The sequence below is a fragment of the Pinus tabuliformis genome, chromosome 1_2, assembly GCF_031772625.1.
Source record: "Pinus tabuliformis cultivar Carrire ecotype Pingquan chromosome 1_2, CPIR1, whole genome shotgun sequence".
In the NCBI taxonomy this organism is placed as follows: Eukaryota; Viridiplantae; Streptophyta; class Pinopsida; order Pinales; family Pinaceae; genus Pinus; species Pinus tabuliformis.
Genome location: NC_142298.1, coordinates 1,007,547,192 through 1,007,572,143, shown reverse-complemented (window position 1 = coordinate 1,007,572,143; position 24,952 = coordinate 1,007,547,192). Strand labels below are relative to the sequence as shown.

Genomic DNA, 24,952 nt, shown 5'->3' with positions numbered 1-24,952 from the left:
AATAGAAAGAAAATTGGAGTGGGAAAATGCCATAAGGTTAAATTGTAGATTCAGGACTACAATATAGAATCCCCATTTTACATTGTACTGCTTGGAGGAGTGGATGTGGTCCTAGGTGTCCAATGGCTACAAACCTTAGGCACTTACTAGTCCAACCATCAAAAACAATTTATAAAGCTTAGATGGGAAGAACAAAATATAAGTTATATGGCTTTCAACCACCAAAAAATCAGATTGTGTCATCCCATCAAATGGTGAAGTTGACCCAAAAAGGAGCTCCAGGATATATGGTGTGATGTCATCAGATGGAAATAATGGCTTCAAAATTAATTGGCGGTGAACCACCCAAAATTCAGGAGTTGATCCAAAAACACAAGAAGGTATTCCAAGATCTTCCCCTACATATGCCACCTAAAAGATAAATTGAGCACATAATCGAAGTCAAGTCAGGATCAAACCCTGCTAACATCCAACCATATAGATATCCACATGATCAAAAAAAAAAATCAAAAGAATGGCACAAGATCTCTTAAAATGTGGTATCATCACAAAGAGTAGAAGCCCTTACGTTGCTCTGGTAATTCTAGTTCAAAAGAGGGATGGACTATTTAGACTATGTGTAGATTATAGAGGATTGAATAAGATAACGATTAAGAACAAGATCCTTATACCCTTCATAGATGAAATGTTAGATGAACTTCATGGATCCAAATATTTTTCAAAATTGGACTTAAGATCTATATACTACCAAATCAGAATAAGATTAAAGGACATCGCAAAGACTGTATTTCATACTCATGAAGGTCATTACAAATTTCAAGTAATGCCTTTTGGGCTAACTAATTCTCTAGCAACCTTCTAGGCAAAGTTGCATGATACGGGGAAATGAGTACGAGTTTCCAAAACAGGTACAGGTACAAAACGTGACCCCCCCAAATTTTGGAAACAGAGAAACACAATATATATATATATATAAGGACATTTAAGAAATATGTGCAATCATAAAGCATACATGATACATTCTAATTTATTACATTATGATTAAATTGTCCAATGTCAATGCATAAACTATAAGTCTTTAAATTTACATCACATTTACTCGTGAATGATCACATAATGAAAATAGTAACATCCAAAATCAGCCATGAGAAATTTCTAATTTCTTGTCTCATTCTTGATTGGGAGTTCCTCCTGCATAGTCGAACGCCCTTAGTGCTCTTGCTTAAATACAAGTTACATACCCTAGTACCCTAGGTGCTCTTGATTATTGGGAGTCTCCCCTGCATAGAGAGCTTGGTTCTCTTGATTAAATACAAGTTCCATACCCTCGTACATGACAAAATCCAATGAAAACATTGCAATCCCCCCAATCCTAAAATCTTGAAAAACAGATAAGTTTGTTGGATTTTGAGTGAGATCTAAAATTCTACTTTATCCATATGAAATCCAACAAGGATGAAACCACTCTCAAACATCCCGAGTCATTTCATGGTAATGTTAAAAATTTAAGTAAAAGGATGAAAATGAAGGATAAAGAAGAATGTCACTTTTAAATCAAGAATTTAACATTACCATGAACTACATATCAACACTAGGGCCATAGGCTTGAAAATTAGGCTGCCCCACTCAAAAAAATTTGTTTCCAATCTTCAATTGCTCCCTCTATCACTCCTGAATTGGCAGAGAGCGAAAAAATAAATAAACACTTTATCGTTGAAACGTGGTTGTACGACCTGAAAACATGTTTCAAGCCATACTGGGCCACGTTTCCCCCACATGAAACGTGGCAGTACGGCCTGAAACACGTTTCCGCATTTTCGTTTCGTTTCAGCCCAAAAACTTCCTTAGCACCAGTGTTTCCTACAACATAGCTTCCAAGCTACCATGAATGAAGTATTCGGACCATATTTGAGGAATTTTGTACTAGTTTTCTTTGATGATATTCTAGTCTATAATAAAACATGGAAGGAGCATCTACAACATCTAGAACAAGTTCTCACTATACTAGAAGAGAATCAGTTTTATGCAAAGATGTCCAAATGCACCTTTGGAAAAGAAGAAGTAGAGCACCCTGGACACATAATATCCGAAGGAGTAAAAGTAGATCCTAATAAGATCAAGGCAATAAAAGAATAGCCTAAACCAATTAACATCTCCAAATTAAGAGGATTTTTAGGGTTGATTGGATACTACTGACGGTTTATTAGAAATTATGCCCACATAACTACTCCTCTGAGAAATCTTTTAAAGAAAAATTTGTTCATATGGGATGATCAAGTAAAGCAATGTTTTGAAATATTAAAGGAATTCATCTCTTCAATGTCGGTCTTATCAACTCCTGATTTTTCAAAACCTTTTATAATTGAATGTGGTGCTTTCATATTTGGATTAAGAGTCGTATTAATGCAAGATGGCCATCCCATAGGTTTTGAGAGCAAAAAGTTAAATAAGAGGAAGCGTTTGAAATCAACATATGATAAAGAGATGCTTGCTATCATGCATGCCCTAACCAAATGGCGACAATATCTTCTAGGTAGCAAAGTCTTGATACATACGGATCACAATAGCCTGCAGTACCTTTTACAATGGAAAACACTTTTGGCAAAACAACAAAAATGGTTTGAAATCAACTATAGTTCCAAAATGGTTAGATGAAATTCAACGCGAATATGCGAAGAATCGAGATATATGTAACTTAATTGTTAATCCTATTCACAATTCAAAACTCGAATGGAGGAATGCGTTGAGAAATCTAGGGCATTCAAAATTTAACAATCTCTCTGCTTGATAATTGCTTGTGATGTACTTTTACTTCTTAGCTTATGATATTTTCTTTATTAGGTTATGAATGTGTTCTCTTCATCAAGGCCAATTACCAATATGCAAAATAAAAGACAAGTGACACAGTATGTAGACTTCTCATCCAAGGCCAAAACCTCTCACCTCTTGAGAGGAAAACCCTATCAAAATTCTTCTTCTAGATCTTTAATCGATAAGTATCAAGAGCATGACACAGACCCTTGACTCTAGTATCCTCTCAAGAACCTTGTCACTAAACTTGATGCTCTACTTCTTCCTTTCCTCGCCTTCCTTCTTGATCTTGAACTGCTCTCCTCGACTTCTACTTAGAGAAACTCGGTCTCTATTCTTCTCACTGCTCCTCCCCGACTTCCCTAGAGAATCTCGGTCTCTAGGTCTTCTACTTCAACCTTCCCAGAAGAATCCTTTATGCTCTAGAAGAAACCCCTTTTCGCTTGCCCCGAAGAAACTTCGTTGCCCTAAAAGAAACTTTGTTTTCCTAACTTCTTACTGCCTAGAAGAGACTTCTAGCTGCCCCAGAAGCTAAGTTGCAGGAAACGTTGGAGAAGGGTCCGTTTCCGGCCAGAAACGAAACAGAAATGAGGAAACTCGTACCATATGGCCTAGAAACTTGTTTCTGGCCGTATTGGCCCGTTTCTCTAGGAGGAAACATGGCCAGTACGGCCGGAAACGTGTTTCCAGGCCGTACGGTGGAGTTTCCTCTTCTAACTTGGTTTTTTCTTGTATTTAAAAAAAAAATTCGCTTCTAATTTTTTATTGGGCGACTAAAATATCTTTTGGATGCTTCTAGATGCCTCTAAAGTTATAAAAAAGAGGATTTTTTTAGTGGGGCAGCCTAATGTTCAAGCCTATGGCCCTAGTGTTGATATGCAGTTCATGGTAATGTTAAATTCAAGTAAAAGTGACATTCTCCTTTATTTTTCATTTTCATCATCCTTTTACTTAAATTTTTAACATTACCATGAAATGACTCAGGATGTTTGAGAGTGGTTTCACCTTCATTGGATTTCATATGGAGAAAGTAGAATTTTAGATCTCACTCAAAATCCAGCAGACTTATCTGTTTTTCAGGATTTCAGGATTGGGGGGATTGCAATGTTTTCATTGGATTTTGTCATGTACTAGGGTATGGAACTTGTATTTAATTAAGAGAACCAAGCCCTCTATGCAGGGGAGACTCCCAATAATCAAGAGCACCTAGGGTACTAGGGTATGGAACTTGTATTTAATCAAGAGCACTAAGGTCGTTCAACTATGTAGGAGGAGACTCCCAATCAAGCACGAGACAAGAAATTAGAAATTTCTCGTGGCTTATTTTGGATATTGCTATTTTCATTATGTGATCATTCATGAGTAGATGTGATGTAAATTTATAGACTTATAGTTTATGCATTGACAATTGACAATTTAATCATAATGTAATAAATTAGAATGTATCATATATGCTTTATGATTGCACATATTTCTTAAATGTCCTAAAATATATATATACATATATATATATATATATATATATATATTGTGTTTCCCTGTTTCCAAAATTTGTGGGGGTCACGTTTAGTACACGTGCCCATTTCCCCATTTCGTGCAACTTAGCCCAGAAGAAAATCCTTTTCGCTGGCCTAGAAGAAATTTCCTCAGAAGATACTTTTGCACTTCTCTTTGTTGCTCCTTTTTCGCACTTCTTTCTAGACCGAATTCAAGTCGAGTTGCTTTCTAGAATGGAGCCTAAGTTCTTCTATTTATAACCTTCTTCACAGGACGTTAAGGTTGACTTGATAGTTAGAGTTAGGCCGACTTCATCTAGCAGATTCCCCATCGTTTGTAGGCCGACTTGAAGAGGTTAGGTGACAAGTTCTTGGAGGATACTTTTACATAGACAAGATGACCTTTTACAAAGTGTAACATGACTTCATTTACATGACAATGACTCTTGCATTTTATGAATAGATGACAAATAAATCCTAAAGACTCTCAATGGGAGTCTTGACTTAAAAACAAAATCCTTGCTCATAAAACCCATGAAGCAAGTCAATAAACTAATTTCATTTTTCTTATTTACATCTCATTACATAAAATCATATTTACATGTCATTATGAAGACCGGACCTAGTTACACTTTTCAACAATATGACCTCCTTTGGTAGAGGGACGAATTTATCTAAGTCCCACTTCCAAATTCAAAACCAAAGTTCTTAAGGAATGTCATGATTCACCAGTAACTGCACATGTAGAATTCTTCAAAATCTGCTATAATACACGCCAATCATTTTTTTGGAAAGTAATGTACAACGAAATTCAAAAATATGTAGCATAATATGATGAATGCCAAAGAAACAAAAACGAAAAGTGTTTGACACCAGGATTGCTCCACCACCTGCATATCCCAAACCAGAAATGGGAAGAAATAGTGATGGACTTGATTGATGGGCTACCCATGTCAAACAGGAAGGATAAAATCCTTGTGGTTGTAGACCGACTTACTAAATATGCACACTTCAATGGTGTAAAAAGTTCATATTCAACAAAACAAATAGCCAAAAGATTTTGCAAAAAGATTTACAAATTCCATGGGTTTCCAAATATCATTGTTAGTGATAGAGATGGCAAATTTAAGGGAAACTTTTGGAAGGAGTTCTTCAAACTAATTGGGACATCCCTCAACATGAGCTCAACCTACCACACCCAGACAAATGCGCAAACTGAAGTTGTCAATGATTGCTTGGAAGCATATCTTCATTGTTTTGTAACAAACAAGCATAATAAATGGTTTGAATGGTCACATTTGGGAGAATAGTGGTACAACTCCACTTATCACACTTTAGCCAAAATGACACCATTTCAAGCTCTCTATGGTTATGAACCTCCTAAATGGGAGTTAGCCATAAATGATATAAAAATTACAGTCGTAAAAGATCAATTAGAGGTGAACCAAAAAGTCATTCAAACATTAAAGGAGAACCTAAATATTGTAAGGAACCATATGAAACAACATATTGACCAACATAGATCGGAAAAGGAATTTCACAAAGTAGATTGGGTATATGTCAAACTCCAAACTTACAAATTGTTGAGAAATCAAAGCAAATAGTAATTAGGGTTTGATTCCTCTTCTTTGATAATTACTTGTGAATTATGTTGGCTTCATTTACTTCTTTAGTATATTATGTTTCATCAAGCAATTACCAATATATGTGTATATGAAGATCACAAGAACAAGAGACACAAGATGTAGGCAGACAGCCAGGAAAAACCCTATAAGGGGAAAACCCAATCATAACTCTTTCTTAAATAGATTCAAAGACAAGATGAGATAGTACAAAACTCTTTTGACCTAGACACAAACTTCCTCCAATCACCAAGTCATGCCTTCCTTCTTCTTCAAGTGATGTTCTCCTAGTAGCAACTTCGACCTAGAATTTCAACCTGGCAGCAGTAGAATTTCAATGTCCCCAGCAGCAGAACTTCAACCCCAGCAACAGAACTTCGACCTACAGTAGATTTTAGAATTTCGCACCCAGTAATAGCCCACTAACTTCGCACGTGTGAGAGAAAGATGGCCCAAAAACTTTGACTTTGTCTTCTCCTTCAATCTTCTTACTCCTCTTGGAATTTCACACCTTTTTCTGCCTCTCTTTCTTGTATATCGAACTTGTTGAGTGTGTGAGCAAATGGATCGAACAGCCTGTCTATGTATAGCCTCCTATGGAGGTCGAATTGCCCTAATATAGGCCGACTTCAACTTCATAGGGCCAACTTAGTGTGGAGGTGTCAAATGACCTATTTGACACGAAGTTAATTGTTGTTACATGATACAAAAGCCGAAGAAGGGTCCAATAAAATTTACAATGACTCTATTGACTCAACATAAAACCTAGAAGCCTACAATGGAGGCTTTGACCTATAAACATGATGACCCAATCACAAAACCCGTGTTTTAATAAGTCATTATAAAATTTATTTTGACAAATAAATTACATTATACAATTATGAAGACCGAACCTAGTTACATTCTTCAACACTCCCTCTTAACTAGGGAGGTATATATATATATATATATATATATAAACACATGAACTACGAAGATTTTAGGCACACTCAGTGCCACAAACTAGATACTTGACCAAGGTTATCTATTCGAGTGGGACTAAGATGGACTAGAGTTTTCAGCGACTCTAGGTATCATCAAGCTTACTAACTAACCATCAACCCAGGGATCAACGTGTGTATCCAAGGTCAGAGCTCCAAGATCAACGCCACCCTCCCTCTTAGGGATCAGGACATCAAACACACATAGGTCGGCCAAACGTCCCCCAAAGCATCCACCATTAGATGCTTCATCTCTATTTATCAACCAAACCTACAATGTCAACCAAACCAAGCATGCTTCTGAAATAATAAAACTTTTGATTCGAAAGAGACTTTGTCATCACATCAGCTACCTGTTCATCTGTTGAAATATATTGTAGCTTTACAACCCCATCTTGTACCAAACTTCTAATACTTGTTGTAGATATGCTTCATCCATGCATGGAATATGAGGTCTTCAGACATCTTGATGTTTCTTTGATTATCACAATTTATTATAGTAGGATCTAGAGGCTTTCTGAACAAATCTATCAAGAGTTTTCTTTTCCAAACAGCATCCTTTCTATTAAAATTGTCAACTAGGGCCAAACTCCATGTGGGTCATCTTATTAATGGCAGCTGATATTTTTCTTGATCGCTCTCATCGAGAGGTGTAGGATTGATCTAAAGATCATCTGATTCCAATGAGTATTCATGGAGATATGAATTTATTTGTGTTATGGGACAATTCGTCAAGGTCGGCCAGCAACCAAATAAACCCCACATGTGCTCAACGTTTTAGTATAAATAGAGGTGACTTGAAATTCATTTGGACACACACACTTGGGATCTCTTCCTCTCTACTTGTCTTTGGGTTTTAGTAGGAGGAGAGATCCTAAGGGATAACGTTGCCCTAATGGAGAAAGGATCTACGCTGCCCTAATGAAGAAGCCCTAATCAAACTTAATGCAATCATGGAAGAGACTACTATAGCGTAGCAAGGAGTTCTAACTGCCCTTAACGCTAGTCTAGAAGAGACCTAAGTTGTTGTCCTAAAGAAGAGACCTAGCCCTAGTCGCAGATCTAAATGCAGCCACAAACAAACCCTAGCCGCAGATCTAAATGGAGCCACAAACAAACCCTAGCCACAATTGAAGAGGTGCCCTAGCTTCAGTCAAGAGAAGAGGGCATGCCCTAGCCGCAGTTGAAGAGGTGCCCTAGCTTCAGTCAAGAGAAGAGGGCATGCCCTAGCCACAGTTGAAGAGGTGCCCTAGCTTCAGTCAAGAGAAGAGGCCATGCCCTAGCCGCAATAAAGAACAAACCCTAGCCACAGCGTTTGAAGTGTGGATCCGTGACAAGTTTAGAGAAGATTCTTCTCTGTGTTTTGGTGCAGATTCTCTGTGGAAGAAGGTTGCAGCGCGAAACAGCTAGGAAGGTGCTTAAGGGCAGATTTATGGGTAGCGTGGGTATGTCTTCTTAGTCATATCAGGTCGCAGCAAATCAGAGGTAAGATGGAGTATTTATGTGTGGGTTATCTCTGTCACAGGGCCACTGAATAGGGTTGTTGCTACAGCTGCGTGGGAGGACCTTTTTGTGAGGGCCGAAAGACTAGTTGAAGCCCTCTCTCTAGGCCACATATGTCCAGGACAAAGCGCAGTAGCACAGAGGTTCTTCCTTATTGTTTGGGGCTACTTTATGTTGCTGGTTGGTACAGGTTGGCTGTAGGATATGTGGAGGAGGAACCTCATATGCTACAGCAGATTTGGATGCCTATCATTGGACAGCAAATCCTTGATGTAGCAAATCCGAGATCTGTAGGGTGCCTTGAGGTGATTGTGACAGCTAGTACATGTTGCAACAAAGTGCAGCAATGGGACAGTAATGAAGCTTGGTAAAGCATGGACAGCAGCAAGCATGGTGATGCATGGAACAGCAATGAGGCTTGATGGAGCAAGTAAATGGGACAGCAGTATAGTTGTAAATGATCAATACATGGGCAGCATGTACATGATGCAATACATGGACAGCAGTACATGTAACAAAAGATGGGACAGCTAGTACATGGAGCAGCAAGGTACAACATGTCTAGATGAGACAGCTAGTACATGGAGCAGCAAGGCACAGCATGTCTAGATGAGACAGCTAGTACATGGTGCAGGAAAGTGCAGTATGGTACGTAGGACAGTAGTGGCAGCATAAGGTGCAACATGATGATGTGTATAGCATGGTCATGAGGTCCAGCAACGTGGTGATGGATGCAGCAAGATGCAGCACAATGATAGGTGAAGAAGTCACATTGGAGAATCAGTTGAAGCAGCATGTCTTCAACTGAACTCATGTAGAGATGATCTATTCTCTTATCTAGAAAGTCTAAGTGTTGACTTCTCTTGTAAATGTACTCTCTCTCTATGTTGAACTATTGAAGAACATATAAGAAGAATTGATCAAGGGTTTCCCCACATTGGGGTTTGTCCCTGGCTAGCGCCACATCTGTGTCCTCTTGTCTTGGCTTGTCTTCTGCGATTTATGTTTATTTTCTATCTGCAATTTACTTTAATGCTGATGTGATTGTTAATCTGGAAAAGATATTGAGCTAACTATGAAAATTGAAATAAATTGCTCGTAGCATAGAACATACCTAAAATTAACATGGTATCAGAGGTGAGGTGAAGACAAAGCCCAAGCAAGAGTGGTAGAGCAATCCCCGAAGACAGTTGGGAAAGGACAAAAGGCTCAATAGGTTCCTCATCCATCTTCAAATTCACCAAGGGTGAAATCAAAGTAGAGAACATTATCAGAATGGCGTAGCGGAAGCTTATGATGGCCTACCTAAAGATCACTTCATTGGGAGGTCCAGATCTAAGGGTGGAAAGAAAGGCAGATGACTTGTTCGGCCATTATACGAAGGAGTGTCCAAATGGCAGGGACACATCACTTGGTGATGATAACAATCATTCCAGGAACATCTTCAATGATCAGAGGAATGACAGGTAATACAAGTCATTAAGGAAATGGCCGACTCTTCAGATAAAGCAAGGAACCCCAGGTATGAAGAATCAAATGTTGCTTCTGATGAGATAAAGAAGTGTATCTTGTATTGGCCCTCTCCTTCAGATTCTTTAGGAATCTGGCTTATTGATTGTATCATTGTAGTGCTTCAAGGCACCTCATCGGATAGAAGGGTGCTCTCTCGAATCTACTAGAGATGGAAACAATCATGGGATTATACTTGGAGCCAATGCCACCTATCCCGGAAAGGGTGTAGGAAATGTTACCCCTCAATTGAACGAGGGTAACTCGATTCATTTACAGAATCTCTTTTATGTACCTGATCGCAAGAAGAACCTGGTGTCCATTTCGGCAATGAAAATCAAAGGTTACAAGGTGGCATTTATCGATGGAAAGGTACGTGTTTGAAAATAGAATTTTCAAAAGATGCTTTTACTCATGAGTTCAGGGTTGGCAATTTGTATCCAGTTACAGGGAGTCCATTGGGGACCATGTCAGCTGACACATAGCCACTGTTAGTTGCACAGAAAACAACGCAAAGACAGTCTGAGTTTATGACTGAGAGAAGGCTCATTTTTCAATGTAACTTGGCAGTGACTCCAGCAAGATAATAAGGGGGATAAGTTTAATTTTCTGTGTATTAATTTCCTTAAAAGCAATCTCAGAACTCCTTGAAGACTGGTTTTCCACTTGCGGGTTGTTCCAGGGTCTTAGACCAAAAAATAAGTCTCTTATTTTCTGTGTATGTGCTTGCATTTTAATCTTGTATCAGCGGTGAAAAGACAAAAGAGGTAGAGTAGTCTTTGTTTCAAGTTATATGCAAATTAATATCAGTCATATGTTTATGATGGGTTTTGGGCATTAAACCATGCAAAAACTTGAAACTGTGTGGTATACAGCGTAACCAAAATTTTCTACAGTAACTAATAAAGTGGGAGTATGAGATTTGCAGTAAGGAACATTGTCTTCTCCAAAGGTACAAACCAGTCCAAACCAGCCAAGTCTGTGTTATGAATAAAATATAGATATAAATAATGTAAATATAAATAATAATAACACATCATAAATAATGATTAAATAGTAATTACCGTTCATAAAGGGACGCCTGCCTAGGGTATATAAGCAGGCCCTCACTCTCATTTGTATCATCATTCTTATTCATACATATTAATATATAATTCTTGTATCTTCAATGGAGATCTACACATTCCAAGTCTTCTGGAATGTTTAACCTGTTATAATGAACCTTGTTTGTAATAGTCCGTCATGAACCAGCCAAGCTAGTTCACGAACCACACATGCGGACAGAGAAAGTTTAGGGCATTTTTTATTTAAAAACAAATAAAAAAAAATGAAATATGAAATATTGTAGGCATTTTTAACCTAATTTGTGCTTATGCTAGGCCTGCTACTACTACTACCACTGAGGTTCCAAATGACCTTGAGGAGCCGGGAGACTCTGAGCCAGATGATGTTTTTGTAGCTCCTGTTGATGATTCCATTGGTGAATCTGGTGATGGGTTTGATGAATGATCATGTTGATCAGTGATTCATAGTATGCCAGTAGCTTGTATCACTGTTTTCGGACTCTGGAGGCCATTTAGAGCCTCATTGATTATGCATTATGTTGCTGACATGTGTTGCACTCAATGCCATTTCAATATGTAGATGAGAAAACTTTGCATATTTTGCCTGTGATGGTTTGGAATCTTGAAAATAATCTTTTTTATTAAAATTTAATTATTTTATGTATTTTTTGGAACTGAGTCATTGAGTTTGAGTGGATCCGAGTCCAAATCGAGAACCGAGTTTATAGGTGGCGGAGTCAGTCTAAGTCCAAGCTTTAAAACTATGTTTCTAATTCTGTGGCCTGCATTTATTCTATGTACTTGTGTGATTCTCTGATAACCACCTCATGAATAAACATATAAGCGGGGGCCCTCCTCATTGTATCAATCAACTCCATTGAATAAAATCATATTCCACATTTCTCAAGTCTTAGATTCAGAATGAGCAATTTAAAGTGAAAGACAAGAAGATTAAACTGCTCAGAAATGGCCCTTATACCATTGTCGAGCATATTGGATGATGATGAAGAAGAATAAGGCTTGCTTGCTCTTGATGAGTTATTTGCTAAAGTTCGTGCAGAAAGCGGTCTACCCATAATTAACCCTGAAGCTTTCGCACTGGGCTAAAAAGACAATCACCCCAATATCGGATTTACACACACAAGAACATAGACAGGAATGCACTAAGAATAAGAGACAATAGATTGCTTCATTATTTGGTGATACAATGTCTCATTACATAATAGAAAAGGAGGAGAACATTATGTAACTGCCAAATACCTAATATTTTAATGACAACATTTATTAAGTTTGGTTTGTCAGCTGGGTTTAGCTCAGGTGGATGGGAAAAAAGTTGTTATCCTCCCTACCCACGTTCAATTCCCACAAGTGACATGCTGACCTCTTAATGAATATATTTCTGTAATGGTTTCAAGCCTAGTTGTTGACCGGCCTTATGCTTGAAGATTCTAGAGTTTACCCTAAGTAACATCCCTGAAATGAGGGGAAGCACTCAGAGGTTTTCCTATCTGGAAAAATAATTTATTAACTTTGGGCTTAACGTGTCAGGTAATTGGCCATTTGTTGTCCTATCTAGCTGCCAATACTTGTGCTCAGACTTTCTTAAGCTCCTCAACTTGGAGCCATGTAAGATCCTCATCCAAATAGATCTTATAAGTGAGCAGCAAGAGCCCCATTTTAGCCTTGAAAGCTCGAAGATAATCAAAGAAATGCAACTATTCCCATGGTTATTAGAGGGGGCTTCAAAGGACATCACTGTACATTTATCATGGAATTTTTTAAGAAAACAAGACATGTAAAAGAAAATATAAATGCTAACCAAATCTGATCAATGCAAATCTGGTGAGATTGCTTTGTTGTGCTTGGATATGTTGCACTTGTAGGAGTATATTGATTTGAATGAAAAATATGATGCATTTTCAACCAAAAAATGTAAATAGACCTGATATTGAACATAACATGAAAATGCACTCATTGTTTTTAAAAACAATGTTCCTAGAGCTGTGAAAGTTGAAACATGCAAACATAATGGTCTTTACATTAATACATTCTAATGAGAATAATACATGTGAAACTTTGCAAAAATATGTAATGCATTTCTTTTACACCACCCACCTTTACCATGACACATAAAAATAGGCATCGTTTGTGCACGCTTTACAGCCTCCTGAGACTCTCGTAACTTGTTCTGTAAGTCCCTGTAAAATGAAGATTGTGCTCAAGAAATGGACAAGCTATATCCAGGACATATATATAAAATCAACAAGATACTTGAAAATAAATGCTCCCATACTTTTAGATAATCAAACTAAAAGTTGAATAAATTCGTTCTCTCTACAAGCTTGCATTGGCAAATTTAAACTCACTTGGCAGAAGGAAGCCACCCACTTAAGCCAACAGCTGCACTAATATTAACTGGATATGGATCGCCATTAGAGTACTTCCCATAAACACAACAAGTTGCTGAATACAAGGAAATTGCTGCACCCATACTGAAACCTCCAACACCAAGTTTGACTGCAGTACAAGAATGAAACTATAACTATTACTACATCTAAAGTCTCGGTAGTGTGAAGTCAATGGTGAAGGATTCAATAAATACTTTTAAGACGTCAACATATACAATTGAACACATGAATAACAGAGATGTGAAAAGCAGTATAAATTAATTTAAGCCAATTTGTGGTCATTGTCAGACTTTAATAAAATTAAGTATAAATTAATTTAAGCAAATTGTGGTCATTGTCAGACATTAATAAAATTTATCTTATCTTAAGATATAACAAGTACCACAGATTTGTATCTTCAAGTTGCTTACAGTAGTTATTTGAAATTTCATCACCAAATCAAAAGCAAAACAAGGATCGTAATACTTTATTTTCTCAAGTTTTTCTATTTCTTCCTGAACTGCATTAACTGCTACAGATATGAATCAGCACTCAAAAGTTTTGAATTAATACTTTCAGCGGGCTCAGTTGATAATAGGTTTGCTACATGTGCTGCTGAAGAATCTAAGCCTTCCAAGTCAGCAGGAGCATCTTCAGAAAGGTCACCAACATCAAACCCTAGAACACATGGCATATACATTTTGGTTAATAGAAATTAAGACATTCAGCATAGTGACCTGACTCCGTGTAACTTATCTCAAGGATAAAAAATCAAGGATTTCACAAAAAGCTGCCGTGTCAGAAATTCAAATGTTAGAATTTTTTGAATAAGTTTGTATACTATATGTCTTTAATAAGAATAAATCTATCCAGAGTAAGAGAAAATAATAATCACAAAATTGAAGGGTAGATCCATCAAAAACAAGTCCAGTGTAAAGTAAAGAGCACATACAAGCAGTGGAGGGAAAACCACCAAAAAGAGCTATTGGGCGAGTAGGAGCTGTTGGGCATATCCATTTTATCTGCAGCAACAACAAATATCATTGATTCTATCATATCGAAAGCAATTATTTAAGCTTGTCACCTGCTATACTACACACTAGAGACATAATGCAAAAGTGAGGTCTTCATTATCTGGTTACACAAATTCTTATTATTCATCAACACAACAATGAGAGTCTGTAAGCTTTAGAGATCAACACAAACATGATTGATCATACATCTTACTTGCTATTGATAAGTATAAATATATTCCAAATATCAAAATATAAATAAACACTTACATTAGGAAGAGGAAGTGTTTCCAAGAGCTGGGACCAACTGCAAAATTAGTAAAATCATAAGTGTTCAACTATTATGACCAAAATCAATGAACTCAACTTCAAAAATATAGGGCGAAGCATATTTCAGGAAAATAAATCAAGAAATATTAAAAACCCTTTTTACCTGAAGCAAATAATACAAAACAGAGGAATCATAAAAATGGCACACTAACAGCTTAGGCAAACAAATCTCCTAAAAGAACGTTCAAACTTATTGTTACAAAAGCAGGCTGTAAGCCTAAGTGTTACACTTATTGAGTCTTGACCACATTGCTTCAACCGTTGGATTACCAATACATCATGCTTGTTTGAGAAAAGAAAGAAAGAAACTGTTTTAATGTTCACGCATGACCCAAGTAAGTTAATGGGAATCAAAATTAAATCCAGTAGAATCATCAAGAACTAAGGTGGAAAGAACACTAGAGAAAGTAGCTAAACATGAGGATGATAAAATAATGTAAAGATAGTAAACATTATAGACATAGCTAGAGGGGTAAACCTAAACTACAAAACCTAAGAACATGTATAAATTTTCATAAAGGGAGGATGAAAACCAAAGCTGGAAATCAAGATAGGAGATCACCATTGTCACATCTTCGTATCCATGCTCAAAATAGAAGCCAAGGGATTAATTATGTCATCATTAACCACTCTAATAGGAGAAATTCAAGATCTTATAATATCCCTAGGAGAATTCTCAAAGCTAAGAGGGCTAGGCTGCATAGTCCTTGAAGGAGGCAAGTGCCTTCTTTAGAAATTCCCCTAACTGTTGAAAAATCAGTGCTAGTAGAATTAGGGTTTGATTTCTCTTTCTTGATAATTACTTGTGAATTATGTTGGCTTCTTTTACTTCTTTATTATATTATCTTTCATCAAGCAATTACCAAATTATTTGTATGATACTATGAAGATCACAATAACAAGAGACACAAGATGTAGGCACTCAACTAGGGAAAAACCCATATCTAGGGGAAAACCCAGTGAAACTTCTTCCTTCAGTAATTGAGATAATCCAAGACTCTTCAACCTAGACACAGACTTCCTCCACCACCAAGTCAGCCCTTCCTTCCAGCAACTTCAATCTAGATCTTCGACCCTGCAGCAGCACTTTGACCCAGTAAATCCAAAATTTCGACCTTCCCAGCAGCAAAACTTCGCACCAGCAAATCCAAAACTTTGACCTTCCCACCAGCAGATCTTTGACCCAGGAAATCCAGTACTTTGACCTTCTCAACAGTAGAACTTCGACCCAACAAATCCAAAACTTCGACCTTCCCAGCAGTAGAACTTCGACCCAGCAAATAGCCCAGTAACTTCACATAAAAGAGATTGAGAGAGAGATAGCCTAGAAACTTCGACTTGCAATCCTTCTTTCTTCTCCTTGAACATCGCACTTTTCTACACTTTCTTCTTAAGTATCGAACTTGTTGAGTTGGTGAGCAAATAGATCGAACTGCACTTGTATATAGCCTCTTTTGTGGGTCGAATTGTCCTCTTGTAGGCCGACTTCATCAAGCAAGCACCGACTTAGATCTAGGGATGAGAATAAATGTGCATTTAATTCTCACTTTCTATTTTTTAACTCACCCACTTAGCCTTTTATTTCCATAGTCACTTTTTCACGTTCTAATTCTTCATTGACTTCAATAAAGTCACATTTAAATTAGAATGTAACTTTACCACTTATAAAGTCACTTTTAAATTAGAATGTAACTTTACCACTTATAAAGTCACTTTAGTAGAAAAGTACAAATAAATTTGGACACTTTTCCCTAGGACAAAGATCAAAGCCTTAGGGAACCACTTGCCCTCTGGTACCCAAATTTTAACACTCCCTCTTACCGAGGAAAGTGCTCCTCACCACTCCCATCTTGTCTCTGAAGTAGACATGCTTGCCCCGTGGTAAGGCTTTGGTGAAAATGTCTGCTACCTGCTCATTTGTGGAAATGCACTCAAGCTTGACTGCTCCCTTTTGGACGTAGTCTCTAATGAAGTGATACTTGATCTCAATATGCTTTGACCTGTCATGAAAAATTGGATTCTCTATGACTTTTATGCAACTATGATTATCACAGTAAATTATCGGAGGTCTCAATGCCTGACCAAATAGACCAAACAACATCTTGTGAAGCCATATGGCCTCACAACTAGCCAAACTAGCAGCCATATACTCTGCCTCAGCTGAGCTCAATGCAACTGACTGTTGTTTCCAGCTGATCCACGACACATCTGTCGAATCCAACCCAAAACAACACCCGGTAGTACTCTTCCTATCTGAAGCACAACCTGCCCAATTTGAATCCGTGTACCCTGCCAGTCTCACTCCATCACCCTATCTATAATCTAGACCAAAATCCACAGTCCCCTACAAGTAACGAAGAATGTGTTTTGTAGCCACCTAGTGCACTCTCTTGGGCTCACACATGAACTGACTCATAGTGTTAACTGCAAAACATATATCTGGTCGAGTGTTGACCAAATACATCAATTTACCAATCAGCTGTCTATATAGAGTAGGATCCACCAACTCGGAATCAGAAGCGTGAAGCTTCTTCCAGTTAGTGATCATAGGTGTAGACATGGGTTTGCAGTCCTCCATGTGAAATCTGCTAAGAATATCCACAATGTACTTCCCTTGTCCCAGGAAGAAATGCCCCTCCTCCTGCCACACCTCCAATCCCAGAAAATAATGCATCAAGTCGATATCCTTCATCTCAAACTCTGAAGCAAGATCTCTCTTGCAGCCCTCAATGAGTCTCTCTGCACCAGTGATGATCAAGTCATCAACATACAACACCAGAATGAGAGGCTCCTCACCCACCACAATGAAGTATAGGTTCGGATCAGCCTCACTCTTTGTGAAACCCAACTGTTGCAAGTATGTATCAATCCTCGAGTACTAAGCTCTAGGAGCTTGCTTCAGGCCATAAAGTGCCTTTTTCAATCTGCATACATGGGACTCCTTCCCATGCACCTCAAAGCCTTGCAGCTACTCAATATAAACCTCCTCCTGAATGAAGCCATTGAGAAATGCGGTCATCACATCCATCTGGTGGATCTTCCAACCCATCTTTGTTGCAATCGATATAATGGAGCAAATAGATGTATACCAAGCTACGGGAGCGAAGGTCTCCTCTTAGTCAACTCCCTCTACCAGTGAGAACCCTCTCGCCACAAATCGAGCCTTGAACTTCTCGATGTTTCCATCTGCAGCATGCTTTATCTTGTAGAGCCATCTAAAAGTAACAACTGATTTACCTTCAGGCCTCGGCACTACCTCCCAAACATCGTTCTTCATAATAGAAGAATACTCCTCCATCATGGCCTCTCTCCAAACCTGCTGGTTGGCTGCCTCCTCATAACTAAAAGGCTCGAAGTCAACAATGCGTGTTACTAATGCCATGTAACTACAGAACCGCTCAGGTGGTTTACTCTCTCTAACTTGTCTCTTTGGCCTAGCAACTGATGTGGCCTCGCGCAAGGTATCTTTAAGCCACTTGGGCTTCCTCTTCCCTGAGCATACTTCTCCCACCGGAGTGAAAGAATCCTCAACATCATCAGAAGCTTGAACTCCTGAAGACTTTCCAACTGACCTCATGCTTGAATCTGTGCCTGTGGATGCTGAAGTATTGTGTGAACTCTCCATTAGTGGACTACCCTGTGAACTGCCCTGCACGCTGCCCGAAGAACCTCCCACCTGACTCTGAGAGCCATTGCTCACTGATGGACCTGACACTGTAATCGATGTACCTCCTGATCCCTAACCACTGGATCCCTATGACTGACTCAGCTGCTCTTGAGGGTTTGGTGGCTTTAGATACTCTAACTCCCATGACCTACTGAAAGCTCTCTCCTCCTCGAACTTCACATCCTGCCTGACAACCACTTTCCTTTGCGCAGGAATATAAATCCGATAAGCTTTCGAGGTCTCGCTATAACCCACAAAGATGCCCTTATCTGCAGTGGGCTCTAACTTGGTCCTGTTCTCCTTGGGGACATAGGAATATGTAAGGCACCCAAAGATACGAACGTGCCCAACATCAGGCTTCTTCCCAGAAAAAGCCTCCTCCAAAGTCACATTCCCCAAAGCACAATGTGAACTCCTATTTTGCAAGTACACAGCAGTGTCGCAGGCCTCTGCCCACAAAAATAAAGGTAACCCCTGATCATGAAGCATGGCTTTGGCAGCCCCTACAATGGATCTGGATCTGTTCTTCCTCTCCACAACCCCATTTTGCTGGGGGTTGTAAGGAACTGTGAACTCCCTCCTAATGCCTGCCTCAACACAAAAATCAACAAACTCACCAAGGGTATACTCCCCTCCATTGTCTGACCTGGCGACCTTGATCATTCTACCTGTCTGGGTCTCCAAAAGAGCTTTGAACTCTTGAAGACCTCACTCTTGGTCTTCAAGAAATAAATCCAGGTCTTCCTGGAGTGATCATCAATGAATAAAACATAGTACTCATAGCCACTCAAGGATACATGAGACATCCAACCACTCACATCGGTATGAATCAAGTCAAGGATCCCGGTCGCTCTGTTGTCACTGCTGGGAAAAGGGGATCTGGCAAACTTCCCCATAGCACATCCTCTGCATACATCAAGGTGATTTGAACTGAAATATGGCACACCAGTGGTGATCTCTCACAATGTACTCAAGGCCCCATGATACATGTGCCCCATCCTGCGATGCCAAATCTCACACAACTCTGAACTGCTAGATCTGTTGTCGGTCCTATCTCGGGTGCTGCTACTCAATGCCATCAGGGGCTGGAATGAGAACTTGTACACCGGCATGGCGCACACCAATTACTCTAGATGAAGAAGCTGGAGTTCCCCTAGGATATATAAGCACCTGCCCTCTCCTGAACAACACATCATACCCTTTGTCCTCAAGTGCTGAGACGGATATCAGGTTCTTCATTCCAGGCATGTATAGAACATCTGACACTTTCAAGGGAGGTTTGGGTCCCCTATCAAATGTCAATGTCCCCACACCGACTACTCTAACCATGTTGTCATCACCAAGTACTACCTCCATATCAATATCATCCTCTAAAAGCTCTGAGAAGTATTCTCTGACTCGTGTCTTGTGGTGGGAAGCACCACTGTCAAAATATCAAATGCTAGAAGATGCTCTGCTAGTAGCTGGGAATGCACACTCCCTCTGAACCTGTATGGCAGGTGATCCTGCACTCGTGGCTTCACAAGCTATGAACCCAAACTCCCGATCAAAGCTCCCTAAGAAGCTCTCTATCTCTGCAGAAGTTGCCATGGGTTTGTCCTTCCCTTTCTTGTTCTTCTTCTCCAGACACAACAGCATAGTGTCCCAACTTTTGACAATTCCAACATTTGACTTTGGAATAGTCCCTCTCCTTGTTTTGTTGCTCGCCTTTACCTTTGCCTTTGCCTCCACTATTGGAAGCTTGCTTCTTTGCTCTGCCCTTCTTGCCTCTTGCTAACAATGCCACATTGTCATCCTCCTCCACCTGTTTGGCTGCCCCAAGATGGTTTTTTTTGATCTCATTCTAATCGCAATCATCCCACAACTCTCCCAGTCAGGAAGGTTTTCTCATGCAACAATGCCATCCACAAAATTCTCCCAAGTCTTGGGAAGACCATTCAAAGCAATCACCAACTCAGTGTTAAGTCTTGAAAATGTCATTCATTTGCATTATACTTTCACTATTATGTCCATTATATCACCTCCATTTCACTACTATGTCACCACATTCATCCCACTTTCATTATTATTGGGCCACCTTTATGTTTTTCCAATATTTATTATTTCTAAGCCTTTTAAGTGAATTTGTGGTTAAACATTAGAAAATAATGTGCATATGCTTATACCTAACAAATGGGTTGAGATTGTTGACATGTGTAGGTTGAAAGGAGGCTTCTAAAAGACCCTGATGTGGCACTCTAAGGCCAAATTCGAATTTGGTTGGAAAGAATCATGGGATCATGAGGATATGTGTCACATCTCCTAATTGTATTGTAACTCTAAAAAGACATGTGTCTTATCAGTTCCTATTTTGATTAGGACTCTAGAGGTAGAGGGAGAGATTCATGGACTATCATTAATGAGATGGCTCTCATCTTTTTGTATAAATAGGAGATCTCTCTCCTTCATTTGCTAGTCTTTCCTTTAGTCTTTTCTTAGTCCTTTTAGTTTGTTAGTCCCATGGTTTTTGAAAGCTTTGGAGAGCTTTGTTGTACTTTGCACTTTTGAAGAAATTGAATAAAGCTTTGATGTTCTCAACATGGAAGGAGATGTGAAGTAGATGTCATGGAGCATATTAGGATGTAAGTAGATTAGATTTCATTTTGTAAATATTGCTTTGTAGAATGTAAGGTAGATTAGATTTTCATTCATGCAATTTTAATTTATGCAAGTTATTTTCTCCCGGGATTGTGTGTCTTTGTTGTATTTGCTTTATCTCTAATGGTATTTTCAGTTGTCATATTCATAAGTTGCTGCCTTTATTTTATTTTTCTAGCTTGATTTCTAGTTTAGTTTCTCAAGTTGTATGCTAACATATTGATGGTCTCTTTATCATAAGTTGTTCATCTTTAAGAGATCAGAATATTAATAAATTACAGCTTGCTTTGAGTACTTTTTAGACTAATCTCTAACTACTTCTTAATCGTGTTTCACATAATCCCATATGTTGGAAGCAGAGAGTTAGGAAGAGTTGAACATTATAACTGGTCTTTAAAGTGGATTTTTCTTATTTTGATTACTTTTTAGACTTATTTCTAACTACTTCTTAATCGTGTTTCACATAATCCCATATGTTGGAAGCAGAGAGTTAAGAAGAGTTGAGCATTATAACTGGTCTTTAAAGTAGTTTTTCTTATTTTTTTTGCAGCAGCATGAGTAGTGACTAGTGCCATTAGAAAGTGGTTTTTATGCTTTGCTTTCAGTTTCATTTCAAGTTATTTCTTTCAAGCTCTTTCTTTGCAAGTTTAATGTACAGTTTGAATTACTGCATGCCTTCAAGTTGATTGTAGATTCATGATGCACATAGCCTTCTAATGAACTAATGATGTGATAAAATCATCTTGTCCTTTTGCTGCAGCAACAAGGATACTGGGTCTCATAGTCATTCTCTCATTATTTGATTATTGCATGTAAGAACAAAACCCCAAAAACAACATAAACTATAAAACAACGAAGTAAGAGAAAAGTTAACTAAGCACATATAGTGCACCACACTTCATCAGTTTACGATACCCGGATTGATAATTTATGTAGAGCAATTTAAGACATTAAATTGACTAGACATTTTGGCGCCGTTGCCAGGGAAGTGTAATTAGGAGACCTTATTTCTTACATCTGAAAAAAAAAAATTAATAATCCTTGAGTATGCTCTCCTCTTGCACTTTGTGTGATCTGGAGGATCAGAAAAAGGATTGTTAAGTAAAAAAAGACAAAATAATAATTCTTGAGTATGCTCTCCTCCTGCACTCTGGTGATCTGGAGGATCAGAAAAAGAATTGTTAAAAGAAAAAATAGGAGACAAAATAAACTTCAAACATTTCAATTGATTCAATAAAAAAAAAAAAATGAAAAAATGAAACTCAACTGCTTTGATAGGTTCAAATTGTCCAAAATTGTCTGGTTATGCTTTGTAGTGGTCTTCAAAACACTGTATCTTGTTCAAATAAGGTTTTGCAACTTAGCTGCGGAAACTGCCCTGATTCCGCAGCTAGCTGACAATTCTGCAGCTCGCTGACAATTCCGCAGCTGTTTCAAGGTTTAGCAGGTTACAGGCATCCAATGAAAAAACCGACCACATGGGCATCTCCAGAATTGTTCCGACATGGATCCTATCCTAGTCACCCAGCTCAGATCGACGAAAAACTAGCCTAGGACCTCAGTCAAAGTCTTGTTTTTAACATGTTTTTCTTGAAGTATTTGCTGCCTGAAATTGAAAATCATTAATCCTTTTTATAAAATTTTACAATTTCAGAGAAAAAAAAAAAAAGAGAAAAGCAATCTATGGCTATCTCCATTTCTAGTTTTCACTGTGGCTTCAATAAAAATCTGCTTCCTTGTTCAAGCTTTGGCCTGAAACAAACTCTGTTTTCAAAAAGAAAAATGTACTAGGACCCTGACCAGCTTGTGCTTACCTCAGTATAGGCTCATATAAGTCCCTCTGTGTATCCATTTGCCCCTGCATACCATCCCTCAATGTCATCAAGGTTTTCTTCCTGATGTTCAGAAGGAGAAATCTAGAGAAGTAAGCGTTTAACAGTGAACCACTCTTTTCAAAATAAAAGTGGTATTCCTTGGGTAAAACCTCTACTAGAATATTGTGCATAATAAAGCAAAGAAATGATATGTGTCTTTGGTTCTTTTAAAGACAGACTTGAAGGAAACAATTTCGTATTGATGATTACTCCCTCACTCCACCGTTTTTTTCACTCTCGATTTCATTCACCACTTTGTTTCATCGTAAACCTCTCTGTTCCATTTTCCTCACCTATCCACTTAAAACCCCGATCACCAGTCCTGCAATTTCATCACAGCCACTCTGTTATAGCAGTAATACCCACTGTTGAGCACTGCTTTTCCGCATAGTTTTCTCCTCCAGCGTGCAAACACCACTGTCAGAGCTGCAGAGTGAGCTGATAACCGAAATGGGCAAGTTATTAAGAGCAGAGCCGGAAGGTTCTAAATGGTTGACTGCATTGAATTGAACTTGTGTAACATACCTGCAAAACAACAAATAAAACCACAAGAAAAACGAATGCAAATTCATAAAAGGCCGAATGCAGAACTGTTAACTCAGAAAAACGTAAACACAGGAAAAAACGTCAAACTTCAAACGTTCGATTTGCCCAAATGGAGACGAATTTCAAAAAACTAAAACATGGGTTTTTTTGCCAGGTGGGTTAATTAGATAACCCAGAAACCGTTTGGGGAAATTCGTGGTGGTCTGGGAGAAATCTTCGGTTCTTTGGAGCCTCTTTTTTTGCCGCCGCGTGAAAAAAAAAATTGGATTTGAATTGATTAACTGATAGATTGAATGTGTTCTGCGTGCCTGAGGAAGGGAATTCTAATTAGGAATCATTGTATATTGCTGGCATCTGAAATCCGATTACACACCTTCCCTCTCATTAAACTCAACCTGTTTGGAGACGTGTTCCAATTGAACACGACTCTCTGCCATTAAATTCCATGAAATCGTTGTCGGTTAGATGTTGGGAGAAAATCATGTTTGACGGATTCCCTGCTTAAGGATAATACCCTTGTCATCTTTGCGCTTGGCTCTTAAACATGTTGTGGAGACCCTCAAGTTTGGCCACGAGAGCAGCAAGCTGTTCATAGCAAGCCGCAGGCAAATTTCACAATGTAACTACTCAGTTGGAGCAGGCTTTAAGTGAATTGGCTTATGTAGAACTTGAATTGTCAAATGAAGTTCGAGAACAGGTTGAACTTGTACATGCCGTCATTTGTAACCATCTTATAGCCACTTTACATGAATTTTTTTGGTTATGGCTCTGCTACATATGGGCAACCTGTTATGGCTATCCTACTAAATTAATCTTGCATCAATATTATTGACGAAAAATCCCATATCCATAATGCCTGCCTCTTCACCATGTGTTGTTGTTTTTGTTGTTACAAAATCTGTTGTTGCTGCCCTTGAGAGATATACTCTGCTGTTGCTGCCCTTGAGAGAGTAGAGAATGATGCAGTCATCTTCCCATACAGGAAATTCATGTCACAAAAAAAAAACAACAACAAAACATTAAGATTTGGACTCCAAAGGATCAAAATAATTTTGTTATGGACTTTTTGTCATATGATCCCCTGATATGATCTGAGGTTTTTGTTGTAATTACTACACTCTGTTTCAGCCACTCCATTTCACAGCACTCTCTGCACTTTCCGCAGCCAATACAGCGTTTCCGCAGCTAGCTGACAATTCCGCAGCTGTTTTGTTAAACTCTAGGTTGCAGGTGTCATCAGGCAAAACAAGTCACATGGGTAGCTAGGGAAGTGTCAGTACATGGATGATGTCCTATTCATTCGGTCAAATTTGATGAAAAAGACCCTGGTCAAAGGGAAGTCAAATTGTGTGTTATCACAAAGTCGCCACACTAAGTCGCTGCATGTCAAAAAAAAAAGAAAAAATAATTTTGAATCAATGAAATGAACAAGTTATTTTCTCACTTTTCTTAAGGTATTGATTAATTTTGGACTGATAATGAAAGATGAATGGCTAACTTTGTATCCAAGATT

At 38.5% G+C, this 24,952-nt stretch overlaps 1 protein-coding gene across 1 annotated transcript in view; it reads right to left on the bottom strand.

Moving 5' to 3' along the window:
* The window catches only part of LOC149209495 (uncharacterized), a 99,008-nt gene that overhangs the window by 5,650 nt on the left and 68,406 nt on the right, over window positions 1-24,952 (bottom strand). Inside the window, exons 4-8 of the mRNA XM_089398646.1 lie at window positions 14,656-14,692; window positions 14,325-14,394; window positions 13,946-14,050; window positions 13,352-13,502; window positions 13,101-13,183 (exon numbers count right to left, since the gene is read on the bottom strand). Of these exons, the coding sequence (XP_089254772.1) occupies window positions 13,101-13,183; window positions 13,352-13,502; window positions 13,946-14,050; window positions 14,325-14,394; window positions 14,656-14,692 (446 nt within the window). The remainder of the gene's footprint in view (window positions 1-13,100; window positions 13,184-13,351; window positions 13,503-13,945; window positions 14,051-14,324; window positions 14,395-14,655; window positions 14,693-24,952) is intronic.